This window comes from Impatiens glandulifera, chromosome 9 (assembly GCF_907164915.1).
Source record: "Impatiens glandulifera chromosome 9, dImpGla2.1, whole genome shotgun sequence".
NCBI lineage: Eukaryota > Viridiplantae > Streptophyta > Magnoliopsida > Ericales > Balsaminaceae > Impatiens > Impatiens glandulifera.
This window is the reverse complement of record NC_061870.1, coordinates 30110609-30131346: the sequence shown is the minus strand read 5'-3', so window position 1 is coordinate 30131346 and position 20738 is coordinate 30110609. Positions and strand designations below refer to the sequence as shown.

The following is a 20738-nucleotide window of genomic DNA, read 5'->3' as shown; positions in this document are numbered from 1 at the left end:
GTTGTTTAAGTACGCAATGTAACCAAAACAGTGGGAAAAAAAAAAGAAAGAAGAGAAAACCCTAGTTAGAGATAGAGAAAAATACCATCAAAAGTTGCTCCTTTCTTCTTCTTCTTCCTTGGATTATTTATCTCTAGATTTATATTATAACTATCTGAGCTAGGGTTGTAAAATGTAAAAGCTAGGGTTGATTGATGATGATGATCAGACCAGTGATTTCTTTCATTTCTCCTCCAACCCCCCACTTACACAGACATACAGACATGCAAGACATTCCACGCGGGGCGTGGATACACGCGGCATATTTGCACCACTGCTTAGCATTACGCGCGTGGCCGAGATGGAACTAGGGAACGTACCCTAGTCTCTCATACATCAAATCTCTTGTAACGATCCTAGGATAAATAAATCAAATCAATTACACCTGTCGCCCTTTCATTAGTTCCTGAAAACCTGTGTCCCTTTTCTTTTTTTTTTTAAATTCAATACTATTTTGTGAATATTTTACTGTTTTATTTCAAATATATTGATTAGAATAATAATTAGTTACAAGCTGAAAATTCTGACCTAATTTTGCTAGACTGCTGGATGTACTGAAAAATTCTAACGATTCTACGAGAAAATCGGGGATATCCCCTCTATAATTATTAATGCCTACTTACTCATCACTTTGTTATAAATATTTTACATGAATAAAAATGTGATAATATATATATATATATATATATAACGATTCATACTGTGTTAAAATAAATAGATATATGTGTATATAATTACTTGTTTTATTTATTTATATTTAATTTGAAGTTATTTTTTGAAAAGATAAGATTAATATTCCATTACAACTATTTTTTTTAATATTTTATTTAGTATGAATTTATTTTAATTAAACTAAATAATAATTATAAAAATAATGCAACATTAAAGTCAACTAAAGTGTGCAAATATTTATATAACTATAAACTTTTTATTAATTCAAAATATATTAAATTTTTTATTTTTATGAAAAATAAAATGAGACAACGGTCCTATCTTACCTACCTATATAATAAATAATATATATTAATTTAATTTGTTCTTATAATATATTTTAACATTTAACTTTTCAAATTAAGTCAGTAAATTTGAAGTCTAGTTTGAATTTTATAATATAGTTTTAGTAGTAATAATGTATTCAGTTATTTTTTATGTCTAATTTTATATTTAGGTTTTGTATCACAATTTTTTAAATTTGTTTCTTGTTCACTAGGCTTATTTAACACTATTAATTAAACTAAAATAATAGTTATGAAAACAAATAAAACATTATCAAATTGTCACCACTTACTGAAACAACTGAAATAAGCAAATAGAAATGTATAAGTTATGAAACTCTTTATTATTTTATTAATTTAAACCATATTAATTATCATATATTATCGAAATAATTAAGGATATACATAAATATAATAATAAATAATATATTAATCAAATTTAATATTTTTCTAATTATATATATATTAATATTATATTATAGGATATTATTAGAATTTATAAACCGATATTATTAATTGGATTAGATAAAATGTTTATTTAAATAATAAATGAAAAATATATATTTTTCATAAATTTTTAGATTAAACTTAATAATTTTTTTATCAACTTTTTTAACAAACATAATTAATTTTGATTTTTGACAAAATAAAATTTATTTTAGTAAACAAAATGTAAAAGTTATACATTAACTATATATATATATATATATATATATAAAATGTTAAAGAGAATATCTTTAAATAAAAATAATAATAATGTGTTAATTTATTTAATACAATATTATGATAAATAGTTAGGCTCAAACGGTCACTTAATTAAATCTGATTTTATCTCTTATTTTATAAATCGGTTGATTGACCAGTTTTTGTATTGGTTTTACCGGTCTTGGTTCTACCCGGTTGGTTAACCGGTTTAACCGTGAATTGATAACTCAATTTTTTAAATTAAATATTAAACTAATTAAATGTTTATAAAATCATTTTTTTGCACTTTACTTTTATTTATTCTCCATTTTTTATTTATGTTATAGTATATAATAATATTTTAAAAAAATCATACATATTATAATTTAAAAATAACTCATATATATATATTATTAAATATTATTCATAATATATCTAATATTTACAAAATAACTAATATAAATATATATGATTAAATTATTATCGATTTACCGGTTAAACCGCTAGAAAAATAGTTTAACCGAAAATCAAACCATTTAACTAGTAAAAACCGGTTAATCGGTTAACCAATAAATCGGTAAACTATCGGTTCAATTGTGTTATCGGTTTTCTGATTTTCCGGTTTTTTTTTTGCACAGCCCTATAAATAATATTTAAAACCAAGTCATAATTAAATATTGACCCAATTACCATTTGGGCTCGAACTTGAGGCATTTTTCTCATATGGGGCTCGAACTTTGATTTAAGTCATATGGGCTCGAACTATCAAAGTTTTGACCATTTGAGACTTTTTACTAAATGGACGTTAGGTCCGTCTATTTTAATTGACGTGGCAATAAAATATTTTCTAAATGTCAAACACATCATTATTTATCAACAACTTCTCTTCTCCAAGACATCATCTTCTTTTTCTTCAATTCCTTTCTTTTTCGTAATCTGTTTCTTTGATCCATTTCAAAAAAAAATCATCACACGGTTCAAGTGTTTAAATTTTTGCTTGATTTATGTTTAAATTCTTCGTTCGTTAATGTTGTTTGGTTTGATTTAGGTTTATATTGAGATATATTGGATTTAGGGTTTAGATTAAGGTTGATCTGTCAGGAAGTCTGCGACAACGCTTCCTTTAACAGATTTCTGAACTGTATATGAAATATCATATTCAGAAATAATAATCACCCATTTAGCAGTCTGAGCGACAACAGTGTTCGCTAAAGCAAATAATGAAGTGGATCCAATTTGGATACTAGCTTGATAGTGTGGGCTTGAATATAATGTCTCAATCTTTTGGTGAACCATGTGCCCAACACACTTTTTCGGGTGTCGAATAGTTCAATTCGTATCTAGTTATTCTCTTACTGAGATAGTAAACGACAATCTCGAAATTATTCTCATTTTCTTGAGCCAACATGCTGCCCATAGCCGAGTGTGTCACCGTGAGATAGAAGATTAAGGGAATATCGGGCCTTTGTGGCATAAGGACCAGCGGTGACTTAAAATAGTCATTGATTTTGTCAAATGCTTGCTGACAAGTTTCATCCTACTAAAATTTCTTATCCTTTTTTAGTAGCTTGAAAAGAGGATCACATGTGAGTGTCAGTTTGCTCATGAACCGACTAATGAACTGGATTTTGCCGAGAAAACCACGAGCTTCTCTTTCATTTTGAGGAATATGCATATCCATAATTTCCTCGATTTTAGAGCGATCGATTTTTATTCGTCGATGGTAATAAGAAACCCTAGCATCTTACCAGCGGTGACTCCAAAAAACACACACTTCTTTGGATTTAATCGAAGTCAGTATTTTTTAATTCTTTGCAAGAATTTATCTAAGTTGGGAATATGCCCCTAGCGGTCTTTAGATTTCACGATCGTGTCGTCAATGTAGACTTCTATTTCATTATGGATCATGTCGTGCAAGATCATAATGATTGTTCTTTGGTAATAGTCCCCGACATTTTTTAGACCGAAGGAAATGACTCTAAAACAAAACGTGTCTACCTTTATGATAAATGTGGTATTTTCTTTGTCTTCTTCGGCGATTAGGATCTGGTTATATCTTGAAAATTCATCCATGAAAGACAATAGTTGATTGTCAGCAGTATGATGTCGATATGAGGTAAATGAAAGTTATCCTTAGGGTTGGCTTACTACACACATGCATCTTTCTGTCTTTCTTTAACACAGGAACTACATTGGTTATTCATGTGGGTAGTCCACAGTTTCGAAGAATTTTACTTTCAAATGTTTCCGAATTTTCTCTTTTATCTTGGCAACCAGGAGCGGATCCATGTACAAAGCTACCTGGGCTGTAGCCCGGGTAGACTATAAGACTTTGTATGTATTTGACAATAACGACGGGAAAATATCATTCTTATTGACAAGTTTCTCGTCGCTAAAGGATAACATTCACATTAAAACTTGATATTATTATCAAGTTAGCCCGGATAAACTTTGTATAAAAAAGTTAGCCCGGATAAATTTTGTATAAAAAAATTAGCCCTTTTAGATTTCAAATCTTGATTCCCCTCTTAGCAACATCCTCAATTTTCATTTGTCTTGACCTCAATAACTCATCCCTTCAACAACAAAGACCATTTAACAAAAAAAAAATAATAATAATCAAATCCAAACAAACAAAAAAAAGTAATAATTAAGATTATAAAAATAAAAATAAAATATTAACTCAATGATTTTTTTATTATTATTATAAACCTGAATAAAAAATAATATAAAAATGTATTAATTTAATTTTTATATTAAATTTTTTCTTAATAAAAATCATAAAAATATTACAAAGAAAAATAAATAAAATAAAATAAATAAATTAATTAATAAATAAATAACAAGAAAGGAAAATTAATTAATTAATAATAAAGGGAAAAAATGAAAAAAATGAAAAAATTAATATTTAATTAATAAATATATAATTTTTTAAAAAAATAACTTTGTTTATTGAAAGAGTCTAAATGATTTTTTTTTTTATTTTATAGAATATACATTTAAATGATTAGTTCATACTTTTTCTAATTGTATATCCACACGATTTATTTTTAACTAGACGGTAAACCATATTAGACCTCTTCGCCAAATTTCCAAACAACAGTTAAGAAGTCGAGCTAACTAGTGAATCTCATTTATATTCAACCATAAATTCCTCAGTTTTAAATTAATCCGATTCTAATGATAATTGATATGATTTTTGTTTTTTACTTTGAAGTATTATATTGCTTGCAAATAATTAGATTTAACAGGAATTTTATATTAATAGTATTTCATCAACAATCCTGTAAACCCAATTTCTACAACTGTGGACTACATCATCATCATCATCGTTTCTTCTCGCAGGTTGCTCGAGAAGATCCAGGCTGCCAGAAACACATTAATATATCATTAATTAGTACAAGATTCTTATACAATAAAATAAAAAGATGAGTTAATAATAATAAAAATAATATTACCACACAAGAATGGATATCCGAACAGCCGCATAGAAGCTCTCCATTTAAAGTGTCCACAGCCTCAAATGTCCCTCCTCCAACACTCCTCTGTTTTCAAAATTAAAAATAATTAAGATAATATATATATATATATATAATTAATTAATTATATATTATTACCTTGTAGTAGTCAACTGCTACAAAGTTAGCCCAACGACCGGCCGCATCATTTCGACATGTCCGAAGCATTCTAATAAGTCTGTCAGAGTTTTGAACACATGCATAGTTCTCATCCGGTACAGTTTGAAAGAAATTAACTAAAACCAACGACTTGCTGGTGTCGTTCATGGCCGATGATTCTCCTCTGTTTGGACATTCCCCTTCTTTCATCCCTCCATTTCCATCTGCATATATATATATATATGCATTCTCATAAATAATTAAGATTAATTAAATAAATTGTTGTTAGGTTAAGTTAACTTACACTGGTTTTCAACCATATAGTTCCATTGGTAAGCAATTTGTTCAGATGCTTCCTTAGACCTTTGAGAAGTAAAAACGATAAGCCTTTGGTTTTTAGCCACCATATCACTAACAAGAGGCCAATCTTTACCATTTTTAGGCATTCTTGAAAGTGGGAACCAATACTTCATTAAACCAGCATCAGTGAAAACCTTGGTTAACCCTTTTGGGGATTCTACATAATCTTCCAATATTATGGTAATAATCTCCCCAGGATTTGCAGACATAAACTCACCCACCTCTTTCAACGTGTCAATTGCTGGTTCCTATATTATTATTTCAAATCATTAAATATAGAGGTAGTTGGGAAGATAATGTAGTTAATTACTTACAAAGGCAGTTAAATCGTGACATTTTCCTCTAAATGAATGGCATAACCAAACATCATCTTTGAAGTCATACATGTCCAGCATTAAGGCTCTAACTCCATTCTGCAAAATTAAGGATAAACATTTTTTTTTTTGTTTAATACTAAGATTGATTATATATTGAATTAGAACATATAAATATACTTACATTGAGTTGCTGAGTGACAGTGTCTTCTTGGTTTGTAAGGGTGATTCTAGGAAATCCAGTGTGAGATTTCTCTCCTCTGATCGCAAATGAATTGTGAGTAGTCAAGAATGCATACTTGTTGAATGGTAGAGAATTATTCTGTTAATCGTTATAATTCAAATAACAAGAATCAATATCTAAAATACAAAAAAATTAAAAAGTTAAAGTTATCTCGTAAAGTTAACTTACTAAATTCAAAATATAATTGAAAGTTAAAATTCGAGGACTAAATAATGTATTTCTACTAAACTCCATTTTCATAGCTAGATGAGATCAATCAATAATAAAATAGGTTACCTTAAATATTAATTATCTAATAACTTATAATTAACTTGATGCATGTAGGTATAGAAACTCAACTAATAAACAAACAATATCTTAATTAATTAGGTAGTTATAAATTGGGTAAGAAAAATTCAATTAAAATTTATAAAACTGGTTTCCCGATTGTCGTACCTCCAATTTAAACATCATATATAAAGTCCTACCTAAGTGGGTCATATATATATTATGGACCACCCTTAAAAAAATCTTAGTATCTTTCAAAATTAAATGTTTTGGGTAAGAGTTTCATTAATATAATAAGGACTTTTAATACTTTAGATGGTTTAATGGATTAGGATGAAAAATAAAGTAGAATTCATTAATATAATTTGCCATACTTAAAAACTTTAATTAATTTTTTAATCTTATATGTTTCATAAATGAGATTCACATAATCAAGAATTCATGAATTAAAGTGAAAGAGAGAAAGAAAGTACAAGAAGCTTGAATTGGTTGGTAATGGCGGATCTGACACAGCGAGAACCTGCAAATCCTTCAAAGCAAGAAAAACAATACGATCCGGCTGAGCAACCACCTTTCGAGGAGTTATTACACTACAATTTTTTAACCATTTTCATTAATTAATTAACCTTTATAATAATTAATATATATATATTTAAAAAATTATATACAAACCTGGGCCTGACATTCGCCGGGCACGGCGGCGAATACAACTGAAAACAAAACCAACAGCAAAAACTTAAGCTCTCTGTACTTCTTCATCGGAGAGATAGAGAGAGAAAAGTTGGGTTTATTTTCTTTCAATATTCATTATATAATATATGTTATATAATATATGTGGATTACTGTGGGTTTTTTTTTTTTTTTTTATCTTTTTGGCAATATTATATATTATAATTTATTAATTTTTATTTTTATTTTTAGAGGACAAGAGAGAAAACAGAAAAAGGTAAAAAATAAATATCTTTATTTCTTTAAAGGTTGACTTCTAATTAATTATATATATAACAACCATATATTCATGTTTTCCAAATTATTTTATTTAAAGATAATCCTTACCCATATTATATGATATTTTTAAGAGTTTTAGATGAACCTTGTGAAAGGAATGTATTTTTTGGGGAACAAAATTATTGATATATAATATATTATGTTTTAAAATTGATTGAATTGGCAAATATAGTTCATTTGTATACAATATTTTGGCAATCCTAAAATGTAATTTAAGGAATCTAACTATGCAAGGATATATATATTTAATTAATAAATACCTTAATTTATTGGATCCATAATATCCTAAGACTATACCAAAACTTGAACAACAAATTAAAAGTGATTTGGATATATATTCAAAATAATCTTAAATAAAAAGAATCTTAAATTTGGTAACAAGTTATGCTATTTGTTTTGTTGGATTGATTTGTCCATGTTTCAAACCTTTTGCCCAGTTCCCTAAAATGTTAAAAGTTTGGGGTGTGTTTTGTTACCTTTGACCATAAAATGGTGTTTATATGTATTATCTTTATTTAATTAGTTATAGTGATTAATATATTTGGCTGATGTGTAAAGGTTTAGCGCGAATAGATTATTATATATGTTTATAAATAGTAGTAGACTTTACATTTGGATTTTGAATTAGAGATTAACATCTAATGAAAATAACATGCCAAGATCAATTTGTGATAAAATGGTTATATTTGACTTACACTTTTTTATTTGATTTTCAAATAAGACAAGTATATGAATCAGACGTAATCAATTAGTTATTGGGATATATAATATATTAGTGTGAAAATTTTAAAAAAACAACAACAACCATTAAGGAAAAGTATGAAAGTGAAACCCATTATTTTATTTTTGTTATTTTTTATATCATAGATATGAATAAAAATTGGTTAAAATAGAAGCACAAATTAAAGCAAGAATTAAAGAGCATAAACAAAAGAAACGATTAATTATTATTTTAATTAATATATATATGGTGATAAAAACAAAACATTATATTTAAAAACATGATTATTATTTTTAAAAGTGGTATAATATAGCAGTTAATTATTTTTATTTTTTATTTTTATTTATTTAAGGAGAACTAGCATAACAATCAACCAATAAGACCCATTTTTATTCGTTTAGTTATTGTCGTCGGAGAAGAAGTGATTGATGGTCGGCATGACCTCCGGCGACTTTGTTCGGAGGAACTTTCTCAACTTGTGCTCAGCATATTTTTCTCCTTCCTCGTGGTTCTCTAGCACAGGAGTGGTTCGATGGACTTTATTGATTCTACAATGGAATTAATAAATTAAATAAAATTAATATTCTAAATTTTATTTTATAACATGATAGATATATATACCTGACATCAGGATTTAGGAATAAGTTTCTAGTAAGCTGAAAAGCACACAAGCTAGTCACAAATGTCATTGCAGCCATTAGAGGATATACCTGCATGTATGTCATTAATTTATCTATTATATTTAACTTTCACAAATCAAATTAAGACCTTTTCAATTTGGGTGTCAAAAAAGGAACCAACTCTTTGTAACAACCTTGAGGCTATATCGATATTCGAAAATACAATGATCATGAACGTTTCATATTGAAAAATTGTGATGTTACGAAAAACATGAACAAGTTATCTAGGAAGTTAGAGATGCGATGCGACTATACCTCGGGTTTAATCCAGCGAGACATGACCGATAGACAAATGTTGTGGGATGCTTAATTTGCAGGTAACTAGCTAGTATATATGTTCAAAATCAGGACAATTCTCTTTTTTGATTCTTATCCAAAAGATAATTTTGGTATTTGCTTAGATGTATATATATATATATAGGTGAAGGGAGATGGAGAAATGGAAATTAAAGTGGCCCATATTGACGGGCTGTGATTGAATAATTCATTCAGTGGGCTGAAGCTAAATGAAAGAAAGTCGTAAATTGACCAGCCTAAACCAAACCAGGTGCTTCAGCCTCTTGTTTTAATTATTTTTTAAATATTTATTTCTTCTAGTCTAATAGTCAATACATATTATGGATGACACTTTGCTCTACACGCCACTTTTAAATATGTAACATTTATGTCATATGGGAAATAATAAATTTACACACTTTCCAAGTTGGGGCAGTCTATATAATATAGTTGTAACAATTAATTTTGATTTTCATAAAGTAGATGCCATATTATTGCTAAATTATTATCATTATCATGGAATCAACCATCAAAAGTTAAACATGTTGAGAACAATCAAAATAACATAATTTATCTAATAACCTAATTAGGTACCTATAAGAGTCTTAATAACATAAGGGTCTTTTACCGAGATCGTTTTGGGTAGGGTTGCAAATAAGTCAATCATGAACTGCTCGGTCAAAGTTCGACTTGAGATGATTTTGACTAAGTTCGAGTCGAGTTCGAGCCGACTCGTTTAATATTCAAGTCATACTCGAGCTTATATAATATTTGATCGAAGATTTGTCGAGTTTTTTTTAGCCTGAAAATAAATAATATATATTTTTATTTATTTTAATATTAAAACATAAAATTTAAAATAAATATTTTTTCTTCATAAATATTTGAAAATTTAATTTAGTTCAAGTTTTCGAGTCGAGGCGAACTTGTAGGTAAATTATCAAGTCGATCTCGAGCTCAAACGAGACATTGTCCTTCTTACTAACATTTGGTGTGTAATCAACATATTTACTCGTTTGCGGGCTATAATTTTGGGTTTGACTATTATTAACATAATATTAAGATAAGAGTGGATGATTCTAGTAATTTTTTAAATAAATAAAAAAGAGAAAATAAGTGACATGATTTCTCCAATGGCTTGTCTATGAATAGGGTAATTCATACTTAAAAAATATTAATTTTCATTTTAAATGATTATAGATAGTTTGAACGAACTTGACAAGTTTCACCTTCAAAAGAAAATAAAAAATCTTACTTTAATTTTTATAAATGATCAAAATTTAAAATTTGAATTAATGTACTAAAGACATGAATTTAGGTGCTCTATCATTAAATTATGAATTTTTTTAATAATACTTAATTAAAATATAAGATATAAATAGAAATGAATCAACCTTATACAATAAAGTTTTATTTATTCAAATTTATTTATTTATTTTATTTGGCCCAATTATTATTTGAGGATGCTATTTAGATCGTTTTTATCGAACATTGTTTAAACTTTAAAATGTGTCATATGTGGCTTTAACTATTAAAATTTTAGTTATTTGAGTATTTTTCAAATGAACAAAATGTATTATCTTATTTTAACCTATCATTTTCTAATTAGTTTGTTATGTTTTTAAGTTAAATTATATTTAGAGACTTTTTGAAAGTATTTTTTTTAACAGAGTATTATGTTTGAGATTTACGCGTTTTAATTTGTTGAAGTGGTTTTTATGACTACAAAATTGTGTAATCTATATAAAAAAAAAATCAATAATTTTTTAATATAAATAATTTTTTTTTTTAAATAACTTCAGAACGATATAACATTGTCTACTAATTTGATCATATTTGTGTTTTAAATTGAATAATTTTTCAAGTTGTGCGTTTAAAATTATCGAACACGGTTTAAATACCTTAAGAAATGTGTAATTTGTAAAAATATACTGGAAAAAAAAAATTCTACAAATGTAATAAATTAATTAAAAAAGTGAAATATGTTAAAAACTTTAATGATTAAAATTATCATAATTGGAGCTCCATTACAATTTAAAATAAAATTGGAGAATTAATTTATTAAAACGATCCAAGTTAGTCTTAAATAATAATTAAGTTATTTTTATTTTGTTAGTAAGTTTGAACTGTATTAGGTATAAAAATGAAGGAATTAAACCTATATAACAATGTTATATTTTTATTTGGTTAGTTGGGTTATCTAGATACCAACTTGAATCAACTAGATACCCATTTGAATCAAACTAAACCCAAAATATTTTACTTGAAACCAAACAAATCCATATATGAGTGGTTGAAGGCTTGAATTATCACTTATCTTAAAATGACATTTTTTTTTTATATAAATATGTTGTCAAAGTTTTTACCAAATGAATTGATATTTAAATTTTAAAAATAAATAAATTCTTTTTACACTTCACAACTTCTCTACACAAACACAATTTTGACCCATCAAATTATTGCGACCGATGATTTCATCTTCAACCTTCAACGAACTAATCTCGTTTCACTTCACCTCTCATTGAATGTTGATCGTACCTAATTAATATCAAATTAAGACAATTTAAGTTTGATAGCTTGAGACAAAATCTTAAATAAATATAATTGTGATAGTTTATATATAAAATAAAAGTAAATAAGAAAAGGGTAATTGCGTAATTTAGGAGGAATGAAGTACCTAACTGATGACCGTTGGGCTGTTGTGTTCACGAGTCCAGAGAGAGTATGACAGATGGCGCCACTTTTCGATCTGTCTCTATCGACTCTGCAGAGCAATCCGTTGCTTGAAGAAACAGAAACCCCAACATAACCTTAACCCGATCCACAAGAAGAACAACCCATATCATATATATAAGTATTATTAATTCTCGTCTTAACAACCAGTTGGTAAATCTTGCGTCATTCCTCTTGACATTCTGCATAGAATAATCATTTCCTTTCTTCCTTCCTTCCTCAAATACTTAAACCCCATTCCTTTCTCTTTCTCTGAAACAACCCAGAATTATGAAATCCTCACTTCTCCTCCTTCTCTCTTTTCTAATCTTATCATACATTTCCCTTGCAGCTGCATATGATCCCTTGGATCCAAATGGTAACATCACTATCAAATGGGATATTACCTCTTGGACTGCAGACGGTTACGTGGTAAATTCTTTTATTTTCCATCTTTTGATACTTTTAATGAAATGAATTCATTCATTATCATGATTCATGTCTTCTGTTCTGTTTCTATTTAGGCCGTGGTCACAATGAACAATTTCCAAATGTATCGTCACATAATGAGCCCTGGATGGACTCTAGGATGGACATGGGCTAAGAAGGAAGTTATATGGTCCTCAAGTGGAGCTCAATCAACTGAACAAGGTGATTGTTCCAAATTCAAAGGCAACATACCTCACTGTTGTAAGAAGACACCTACAATCGTAGACCTACTTCCTGGGGTACCCTACAACCAGCAGTTCCAAAACTGTTGTAAAGGTGGTGTCGTCTCTTCTTGGGGTCAAGATCCTTCCTCCTCTGTTTCCCAGTTTCAACTCAGCGTTGGTCTAGCCGGAACCACGAATAAAACCGTCAAACTCCCAAAGAACTTCACCCTTTTGGGCCCTGGCCCCGGCTACACATGTGGTCCTGCCAAGATAGTCCCTTCCACCGTTTTCCTAACCCCTGATCGTCGTAGAAAAACTCAGGCCTTGAGTAAGTACATATCAATATGTAAATTGAATTCATAAATCATAATTCAAATCTAATCTTAGTTTCTTTCTGGGTGATGCAGTGACCTGGAATGTTACTTGCACTTACTCTCAATTCCTAGCCAGCAAGCATCCGAGCTGTTGCGTGTCGTTTTCTTCATTCTACAACGAAACCATCACTCCTTGCCCGAGTTGCGCTTGTGGATGCGAAAACAAGAACAAATGTGTCCAGTATGTGACCTATATATGTTTATACATATTTGTTTTTCGGTTTCTAAATCATATACTTTGCCAGGAGCGATTCAAAACTGCTAAGCGTGGTCGGTTTGAACACACCGAGAAAGGATAACACACCGCTCCTACAATGCACCCATCACATGTGCCCGATACGAATCCATTGGCATGTAAAACTCAATTACAAAGAATATTGGCGGGTAAAGATGGCCATAACTAACTTTAACTACCGTCTGAATTATACACTCTGGACTCTCGTCGTTCAACACCCGAATCTTAACAATGTAACCCAAGTTTTCAGTTTCGATTACAAGCCCCTTGTCCCGTACCAATCCTTCAGTAAGTTACCCATATCAAAATAATACATTCTTGATTGATTCGTAAATTTCGTAATATGGTCTCTCTCTTTTTTGATATAGATGACACAGGAATGTTTTACGGGATGAAGTTCTACAATGACATGTTAATGGAGGCAGGTCCGTTTGGGAATCTGCAATCGGAAGTGCTTATGCAGAAGGACAAGGATACTTTCACGTTTAAACAGGGCTGGGCCTTTCCTCGAAAGGTCTACTTTAATGGCGACGAGTGTATGCTTCCTCCGCCTGATTCGTACCCGTTTTTACCCAACTCTGCTCATAGAAGAAGTCCCCTGTTTCTGATTATTGTATTTGTCTTCTTGATCATCAATTAATTTCTGGTGATAATTTTGATTGAATCAATATAAATACTCAATTTTTTTCCCTCACACCCAAATCATGTCTAGCAAAACAAATATTTCTTCTAATAAAATTTAATTATTTTAGTGTCAATAATAAATCTTAGTTTATAAGCATTAAAAAAATATATCTTTTATTTATTGGTAAATAGACAAGTAGGATTCTGACAATTTATAATTATATACCCTTTTATAAATTTATTTGATTTTTTAATTGAGACTACTTTGAGTACATCTAAAAATAAGTTTATTACAAAATGAATGTTACAAGAAAACATTTAAAAAAATTAATTGTTGTAAGAAATAAATTAAATATATTAAAGGTATGTTATAATGGTTTGACATTCTGTTTAAATAATTTTAATTATTTTTAATATATTTGAACATTTTCAAACAAATATATTAATAATTAAGCTACATGTAAATATGAAATTAATAGTTTTAAAATAGGGTCCGACCCACCTACCGAATTTTGATTTCAATATAATTACCTTTTGAATCGATTAAAAAAATTCAGTTCAACAAAATAATTCAAACTGAAAATTTTCAGTTTCAAAGATTTCATTAACAAGACTAGATCCTTCTTTCCATTATTGAAGAATGTTCTATTCACTGTTAAAGAAGTTTATGCAAATCATTATCGCAAAACCATTGTTGCCATCCCTTTGCGATTTTCTTCGGTAACTCTCATCTTTCTATCTCACCCAAAAAAAAGTGAAAGGATTAGAAAATCATTCATACTGTCTATCTATGATAGACAAGTATAAATCTGATTTGTATTAGATTATGTATGTTTTGTTTATATTGTTTTCAGTAGTAGGTGATTAGGTCAGGTTATTTGTTTAATTTCTTGCTTTGCTGACATAATAGGTAAGTTAGGGTCAAAAACCAAAAATAAATAAAAGACATTGAACTTGAAAATGGTCGATTTGATGGAATCATAATAAAATTTAGATGTTGATAGACTATGAGATACTTCAAGTCTATTGTTATTTTGTATACCATTAACATTTATCACATCCTTGTTTATTTTTAAAAAAAAATTGTATTATGTTTTGTTTATACTCGAATGTCATATTGTTTCCAAATCTAAGAATATAAAATTGAGTTATCATAATTGTATCGATCCTATTTTAAATGAGATGGTATGTCTTTTATAAAATGTGTAGTATTTGAGGGTTCGATCATTTAAAAAAAAACAAGGGCTTTAATTCACAATTAAAATTGAATGTATAATAAATTAGTAGGAATAATGTTCTTCATTTATCATAGATAATTTCTCAATATAATATAGCTGATTTTTTTATTGTATTTTACACCTTCTATCTCTTTCATATTCTCTTTTAACATATATGCTTGACAATCTAGACATCTCATTAGGTTTATCCTTTATGATGCTATAGCCTATATGGAGTATTTGATTTTTCTTTTGTGTTTTTCATTGATGTCAATATAATAAACAAATATATATATGTTCTTTCCTAAAATTATATTTTGATTACTTTTATAATGTCTAATAGATTATATCTAATATATTTAATTTAAAATTCGGTCAAATAGTCTAATAAGACCATTTGTTTGACCGATCATACCAAAGTTTGTCAAATAAAAACCGAGTTGATGATCGAATGATCCGAAAGATTTTGAGAACAATATTTTACATTGTAGAACCATTTCCACCAAATCAAAATGAATTTAGCCAATATAATCTATGTTTAATAAAATTTTATGCAAGTTACAATTTAAAATTTTACAGATTAAAAATGATATATTGGCCTTAACTACATAGTATTAGTCCTATCACCTATGTTATTTATAAAATCAATAAATTGGTCGGCATAATTTTAGTCAATAATTTTATTTTATTTATTTTGATTAAACGTCAAGAATATTCTGTTCACATTATGAGCATAAAATTCATTTTATTTACTTATTGTGTTTCGGACTACTTATTTTCTAACATAAAATATTAACATTATTTATATATTAAGTTATAAAATAAATTAAAAGAATTTGCGTGCTTAATTGTCATTTGACGTGATCGAGCCGCCTCTCTCCTCTTGTGAAACCATTCAAGGACTGAGGAATTTAGAGATTTAAGAAACGGGAAAGATATGATGATCTTCACACGGAACTGAAAATGATTTTTCTTTTGGACGGCTTCTAGTCAACGCATTTGATCAAAACATTTTAGGGTTTCTGATTTTGGGTTATTCTTTCTCATTCCTTCAATGGAGGCTTCACGTCCGCAAAATGGCACCTTCGTTCAGACAGAGATTAATTGGGACAAGTAAGTTTTCTCGTCTTTATCTTCAACTTCTTGATCCTAGAATCCCTGTCAATCAAGATCTGGAAATGTTAGCTTTCTATTGCAATAGTTTCAACTCTCAATTCAGTTTGTCTTTCAATTTATTGCCCCAATTGCAAGACCTTGATTAAAAGAATGGGATTAGGGATATAATGGAATGCTAACTGATGGGTAGCGATTTATAATTCTTCTTGGTTTTTTTTTTTATGTTTAAGTTCCAACCATTATTGGAAACCTTTACTGCAGGCTAGATAAAACCAAATTCTACGTTGTTGGGGCGGGTTTATTTACGGGGTTGACAGTGGCATTATACCCAGTTTCGGTTATAAAGACTAGGTTGCAGGTTTCCTCAAAGGATGCAGCTGAGAAGACTGCATTTTCTGTTATCAGAGGGATATTGAAGACTGATGGAATTCCTGGTTTGTATAGAGGTTTCGGCACTGTGATTACTGGTGCAGTCCCAACAAGGATCATCTTCCTCACAGCTTTGGAGACTACTAAAATTGCGGCTTTTAATTTGGTTAAACCATTCAAGCTGTCTGAACCTACAGAGGCAGCCATAGCAAATGGAATGGCTGGGATGACAGCATCACTTTGTTCTCAAACCTTGTTTGTTCCAATTGATGTGGTAATAAACATTTTCTTTTCTGTTTCTTCTGTATGTATATATATACATGACCAAATCATCAAAATTTGAATGATGTGAGTGACAAAGAAGTGAACTTATATATATATATATAGGTTAGTCAGAGATTGATGGTACAAGGATACTCAGGCCATGCGAAGTACAATGGAGGCATTGATGTGGTTCGACAAATTATAAAATCAGAAGGCGTTCGAGGGCTCTATAGAGGATTCAGCTTATCCGTCCTGACTTACGCACCTTCTAGTGCTGTATGGTGGGCTAGTTATGGCTCAAGCCAACGCTTCATCTGGAGGTACAAATACAATCATTTGGACCTCTTTTTAGTTTAGGAATCAATCCATTTCTGACATGGATGTGGTTTCATTAATGAATGAGCTTACCTCGTATTCAAAAACCCTTTTACTCATTCATATTTGTGACTTGGATTTGTTCTTTTGGGGGTGGTGCAGGATTTTAGGGGCGGGCCAAGAATATAGTCCTAGCCAAGGGAAGATAGTATGTGTTCAGGCTGCTGGAGGGATAATTGCTGGTGCCACAGCTTCTTGCATCACTACACCACTTGATACAGTAAAGACTCGCTTGCAGGTATATATATATATCTCAACTGATAATTGGAATAGTGAAATTGTGGGTTTAGATAATAAAATGATGTGTGTGTTTATGGACAAAATGAATAGGTAATGGGACATGAAAGAAGGCAAAATATAAGACAAGTAGTTGGAGGATTGATCAAAGAGGATGGTTGGAAAGGTTTATACAAAGGACTTGGTCCCAGATTTTTCAGCATGTCAGCATGGGGAACTTCGATGATACTCTCATACGAATATTTGAGTATGTCTTTTGTTGTTTCTATATCTTACAAATGTGTTGCTCGTTTGATCAAAGAGTAAGCTGTTTGATTGTGGTTTGATTTTTGCTTTCTTTTGCAGAACGGTTGTGTGTGCAAGAGTAGATTGTTGTTCTTCAGGCATCACATCTAAGGCAGAGGCAGCTGACCCCTTTACCTATTCATTTTTTGTTTCCCTTCTCTCACAGGCAAACAACAAAACAGATGATTTACTTGCTATTATTATTTTGTGTATGATTGATTATAGACACAGTTAATGAAGGAATTGATGTGTTTGTTAGACAGAAGAAGACAATAACAGGAGAGGGTTACACCATTAATTTACAATTAAACAACAGCTTTCTCATTAATGTAGTGACAGCCATCCAATAGAGATTGATTGGCAATTGTTTTACTTTTGTATGTTGTAGTTTCAAGTTTGATGTTGAAGGCTTTTGTTATTGTAGGGTTGATTCATTTTGTTGAGAAAATACATAAAAATAAGAATCCTTTTGTTGAGAAACCACATAATGCTGAGTTTTATATGATTCCAAAATGAAATTAGAAGCTTAAATTAACCAAATGCTACAAAAAAAAAAACATTCATATTATACTATAAAAGTAGACTCCTCTTCCTTGTACTCTTCTTCTTCTTCAATGGTGTTATCACTTTACTTAACTTCTTCATCTTCCTTGTTCATACATGACAACTTGGAAACAAGCAGCTTGATAGAAAGCCCATCCTTTTCTGCAACCCACAAACATGAAAATGAATTACTAAGAAAAATAAAATATATAAAAATAGTCAGAAAGGAAGCATTTGTCGGTTTTTGTCATTTTCTTTTATAGTTTCCTAATCTCGAAGAAGAGTTTTTTTTTCTTTCTGTATATGGGTTGTCACGCCATGATAAATGAGCTTGTAAAAGACACGCTACCGTCACGTGATTTGATTGAAAGTCAACTAAGAGGTTGGACCATTGGAACTTGGAAGTGTACAGTTGACTCATTGTCATCACATTCACATCATAGTATAGTAATTACTTCATTAATTCAAGATAGCAGCAGATTCAAACCTTTTTAGGTTTGGCATAGAGGAGCTCCGGCGAAATCTTATAAAGATCTTCATCCACAGCCATCGGTCGTACCCTCCTAGGAACAGACGGAGGTGGCGGAGGCGGCGCAAATTTCACGGCGTCACACTCCACCCACCTTCTCCTATCTTTGTTTCTAGTATATTCTTTCTCTTTCTGGTACCCATAACGCCCTTTCCCCTGAAAAATAGAAAAAGATCAGAACTTTGAATGACCCTTATAAGTGAAAATGGGTTATCTAAAACATTACCCTGTGACTGTGTCGTGGCACGACAATGACGGCATTCTGATAGAGATCCCGATCTTTGGAATGAGATGTGTAGATAGGAAAAGAAAGCCCAGAAGGCTGCCTGGCTGTCTCGAAACATTGAGTGAATGGTGGAAGGTCGTCCTCATTGTTGCAATATTCCCAGCTTCCAAACTCCGGGACATGGGTATTTCTCCAATAAGTCATGTAATCCTGCTGATAAATAATTACACGTTAAAAGAACTGAAATCACAAATTTGTTAATAAGATAGCAGAGAGATGCTTATGCTTGTACTTATACTTACGTCCATTGTGTTTGTGTTTGATTGTAGAAAGATCATAAGAAAAGTGGGTTGGTTTGTGTTCTTTATATAAATGAGAAGAGTAACAAGTAAGGAAAGGGACAGAGAAATTTGGGTTTTGAGGGGTCCGGGCGGCGTGATGTGTGGGGACAGTTGGGTAAGCGTGTCATAAATTTTGACCCTTTTATCTCGAGCATAGGACTTTATATATTTTAAAAGGAAATTAAACAGAAAAAGAGTCTTTCCTTTCCTATCCTATCTATAATCTATCTATCTATCTAGTATCTACACACTGGTTTGTTTTAATATAGGTTTGGCGAAGCGGAATTTTAGCCTTTTTAATTAATTTTCTATTCATCTACACACTGCTGCAAAAAGCAGCAGAAACAGCAACAGCTAACAGCTAACCCCCCTCTGCCTAATTCCATTAGTCTATGACTGTCTGTCTGCTAAGGAATTGTTTTATATCACTTTATTTATTTACTGATCAAATAAAAAGTAAACAAAATGGGTTTTGGAGAATAAGTCAACAATAAACAGTGAAGAAGACTGAATCATGAAGAGTAAAATCGGGGTTAAGAAGTTGGATGGACAGACTGATCTGCGCCGCGACTTCTGCCATCTATCTCTCCCCTCCCTTGGAACCAATGAAATTCTAAAATTTAATTTCACCATCCCTTCAAAATAAATATTATATTATGTTCATGTGCAGAAATTATAGTATATAAGAGTTAGTTTAATATAATATATACAATTTTTTATCGGTAACTTTTGAACTTTCTTTCTAATGATCAATAAACAAGTCTTTGATCGAATCATTGTGTTTGTTTGAGATACTCTATTTTAGTCAACAAGTTTACGTAAATGAATAGCGCTGCTGGTTTGTTAATGTGCGAGTTTCAACTTAGAGTTATTATATATTCGGTTCGTTAACTCGCGAAATATTCGTATGAAGATTTCTTAATGGACTTACAAACATGTGTCGTTTAGAGAGGAAGATATTCGTTTAGAGGAAATGTTGGTTTAGAGGCCGGTTTAAAAGATTGTTTAATATTAATTAAAATAAATTAATATTTAATTATACTAAAAAAAAGGTGAAACTTTCCATAACGAAACCATCTTCTATTTTAAAACTGGGACAGATCTGCCGTATCACATGCAGTGCCCCCATGTAACATTTAATAGTTCAATTCTTATTACTTCACATTTAATGTGAAAGTGGGACCCACTTTTAAGTGTAAAATAGCCCATTTTTGAAAATGATACATACGAGGCATGCCCATTTAAAACGAATTCTAAACTAGCCGATCTTCATGAACACAACTAAATAAATACCATTGAGCTCGAGATATAATATAAAAGTTTGAATCGAACTCAAACCCAAATATATGCAAAATAACTCGAGCTGATAATTGTTCAGCTTGTCTCGACTCGTTTCCAAGCCTATTCATTAATAAGAGTTCTCTGGTCATAAG

General features: G+C 30.1%; 5 protein-coding genes across 6 annotated transcripts; 2 read left to right on the top strand and 3 right to left on the bottom strand.

The window, feature by feature from the left end:
• Positions 1-104: 104 nt before the first annotated feature.
• LOC124914210 lies at positions 105-19209 on the bottom strand. Of its 2 annotated transcripts, XM_047454711.1 has the most exons (4): positions 18965-19209; positions 18697-18894; positions 18304-18371; positions 105-117 (listed from the first exon to the last, which is right to left on the bottom strand). In XM_047454711.1, exons 1-3 carry the CDS (start codon positions 19166-19168, stop codon positions 18321-18323), a joined length of 453 nt encoding a protein of 150 aa, XP_047310667.1. In that variant the 5' UTR covers positions 19169-19209; the 3' UTR covers positions 105-117; positions 18304-18320. The 2 variants fall into 2 exon arrangements, with proteins under 2 accessions (XP_047310667.1, XP_047310666.1); XM_047454710.1 differs by lacking the exon at positions 105-117 and having other exon boundaries at positions 18134-18371.
• LOC124914207 (PI-PLC X domain-containing protein At5g67130-like) lies at positions 4928-7334 on the bottom strand. The gene is made up of 8 exons (XM_047454708.1): positions 7193-7334; positions 6994-7110; positions 6194-6331; positions 6010-6108; positions 5640-5943; positions 5336-5559; positions 5177-5263; positions 4928-5083 (listed from the first exon to the last, which is right to left on the bottom strand). The coding sequence occupies exons 1-8, from the start codon at positions 7277-7279 to the stop codon at positions 5045-5047; spliced, it is 1095 nt and encodes a 364-aa protein (XP_047310664.1). The 5' UTR covers positions 7280-7334; the 3' UTR covers positions 4928-5044.
• Positions 8555-9307, bottom strand: LOC124914211. Its single transcript, XM_047454712.1, has 3 exons — positions 9185-9307; positions 8871-8959; positions 8555-8797 (listed from the first exon to the last, which is right to left on the bottom strand). The coding sequence occupies exons 1-3, from the start codon at positions 9206-9208 to the stop codon at positions 8647-8649; spliced, it is 264 nt and encodes an 87-aa protein (XP_047310668.1). The 5' UTR covers positions 9209-9307; the 3' UTR covers positions 8555-8646.
• LOC124914212 (COBRA-like protein 4) lies at positions 12149-13930 on the top strand. Its single transcript, XM_047454714.1, has 5 exons — positions 12149-12349; positions 12442-12898; positions 12978-13125; positions 13190-13467; positions 13548-13930. The coding sequence occupies exons 1-5, from the start codon at positions 12209-12211 to the stop codon at positions 13817-13819; spliced, it is 1296 nt and encodes a 431-aa protein (XP_047310670.1). The 5' UTR covers positions 12149-12208; the 3' UTR covers positions 13820-13930.
• LOC124914208 (solute carrier family 25 member 44) lies at positions 15886-17994 on the top strand. The gene is made up of 6 exons (XM_047454709.1): positions 15886-16133; positions 16398-16779; positions 16893-17089; positions 17247-17382; positions 17475-17628; positions 17727-17994. The coding sequence occupies exons 1-6, from the start codon at positions 16075-16077 to the stop codon at positions 17747-17749; spliced, it is 951 nt and encodes a 316-aa protein (XP_047310665.1). The 5' UTR covers positions 15886-16074; the 3' UTR covers positions 17750-17994.
• Positions 19210-20738: the final 1529 nt, after the last annotated feature.

Excerpts from the sequence above, each read along its gene's own strand:
- LOC124914207 (XM_047454708.1), bottom strand. The coding sequence starts at position 7,279 with ATGAAGAAGTACAGAGAGCTTAAGTTTTTGCTGTTGGTTTTGTTTTCA. Across the intron at positions 6,332-6,993 it reads CCAACCAATTCAAGCTTCTT|AATAATTCTCTACCATTCAA; the intron begins GTACTTTCTTTC and ends AACGATTAACAG. Across the intron at positions 5,944-6,009 it reads GTCACGATTTAACTGCCTTT|GAACCAGCAATTGACACGTT; the intron begins GTAAGTAATTAA and ends ATAATAATATAG.
- LOC124914211 (XM_047454712.1), bottom strand. The coding sequence starts at position 9,208 with ATGTCTCGCTGGATTAAACCCGAG. Across the intron at positions 8,960-9,184 it reads CTCGCTGGATTAAACCCGAG|GTATATCCTCTAATGGCTGC; the intron begins GTATAGTCGCAT and ends ACATACATGCAG. Across the intron at positions 8,798-8,870 it reads TTCCTAAATCCTGATGTCAG|AATCAATAAAGTCCATCGAA; the intron begins GTATATATATCT and ends ATTCCATTGTAG.
- LOC124914212 (XM_047454714.1), top strand. The coding sequence starts at position 12,209 with ATGAAATCCTCACTTCTCCTCCTTCTCTCTTTTCTAATCTTATCATAC. Across the intron at positions 12,350-12,441 it reads GGACTGCAGACGGTTACGTG|GCCGTGGTCACAATGAACAA; the intron begins GTAAATTCTTTT and ends GTTTCTATTTAG. Across the intron at positions 12,899-12,977 it reads TAGAAAAACTCAGGCCTTGA|TGACCTGGAATGTTACTTGC; the intron begins GTAAGTACATAT and ends TGGGTGATGCAG.
- LOC124914208 (XM_047454709.1), top strand. The coding sequence starts at position 16,075 with ATGGAGGCTTCACGTCCGCAAAATGGCACCTTCGTTCAGACAGAGATT. Across the intron at positions 17,090-17,246 it reads AGCCAACGCTTCATCTGGAG|GATTTTAGGGGCGGGCCAAG; the intron begins GTACAAATACAA and ends GGGGTGGTGCAG. Across the intron at positions 17,629-17,726 it reads ACTCTCATACGAATATTTGA|AACGGTTGTGTGTGCAAGAG; the intron begins GTATGTCTTTTG and ends TTTCTTTTGCAG.
- LOC124914210 (XM_047454711.1), bottom strand. The coding sequence starts at position 19,168 with ATGACTTATTGGAGAAATACCCATGTCCCGGAGTTTGGAAGCTGGGAA. Across the intron at positions 18,895-18,964 it reads TGCCACGACACAGTCACAGG|GGGAAAGGGCGTTATGGGTA; the intron begins GTAATGTTTTAG and ends TCTATTTTTCAG. Across the intron at positions 18,372-18,696 it reads TCTATGCCAAACCTAAAAAG|AAAAGGATGGGCTTTCTATC; the intron begins GTTTGAATCTGC and ends TGTGGGTTGCAG.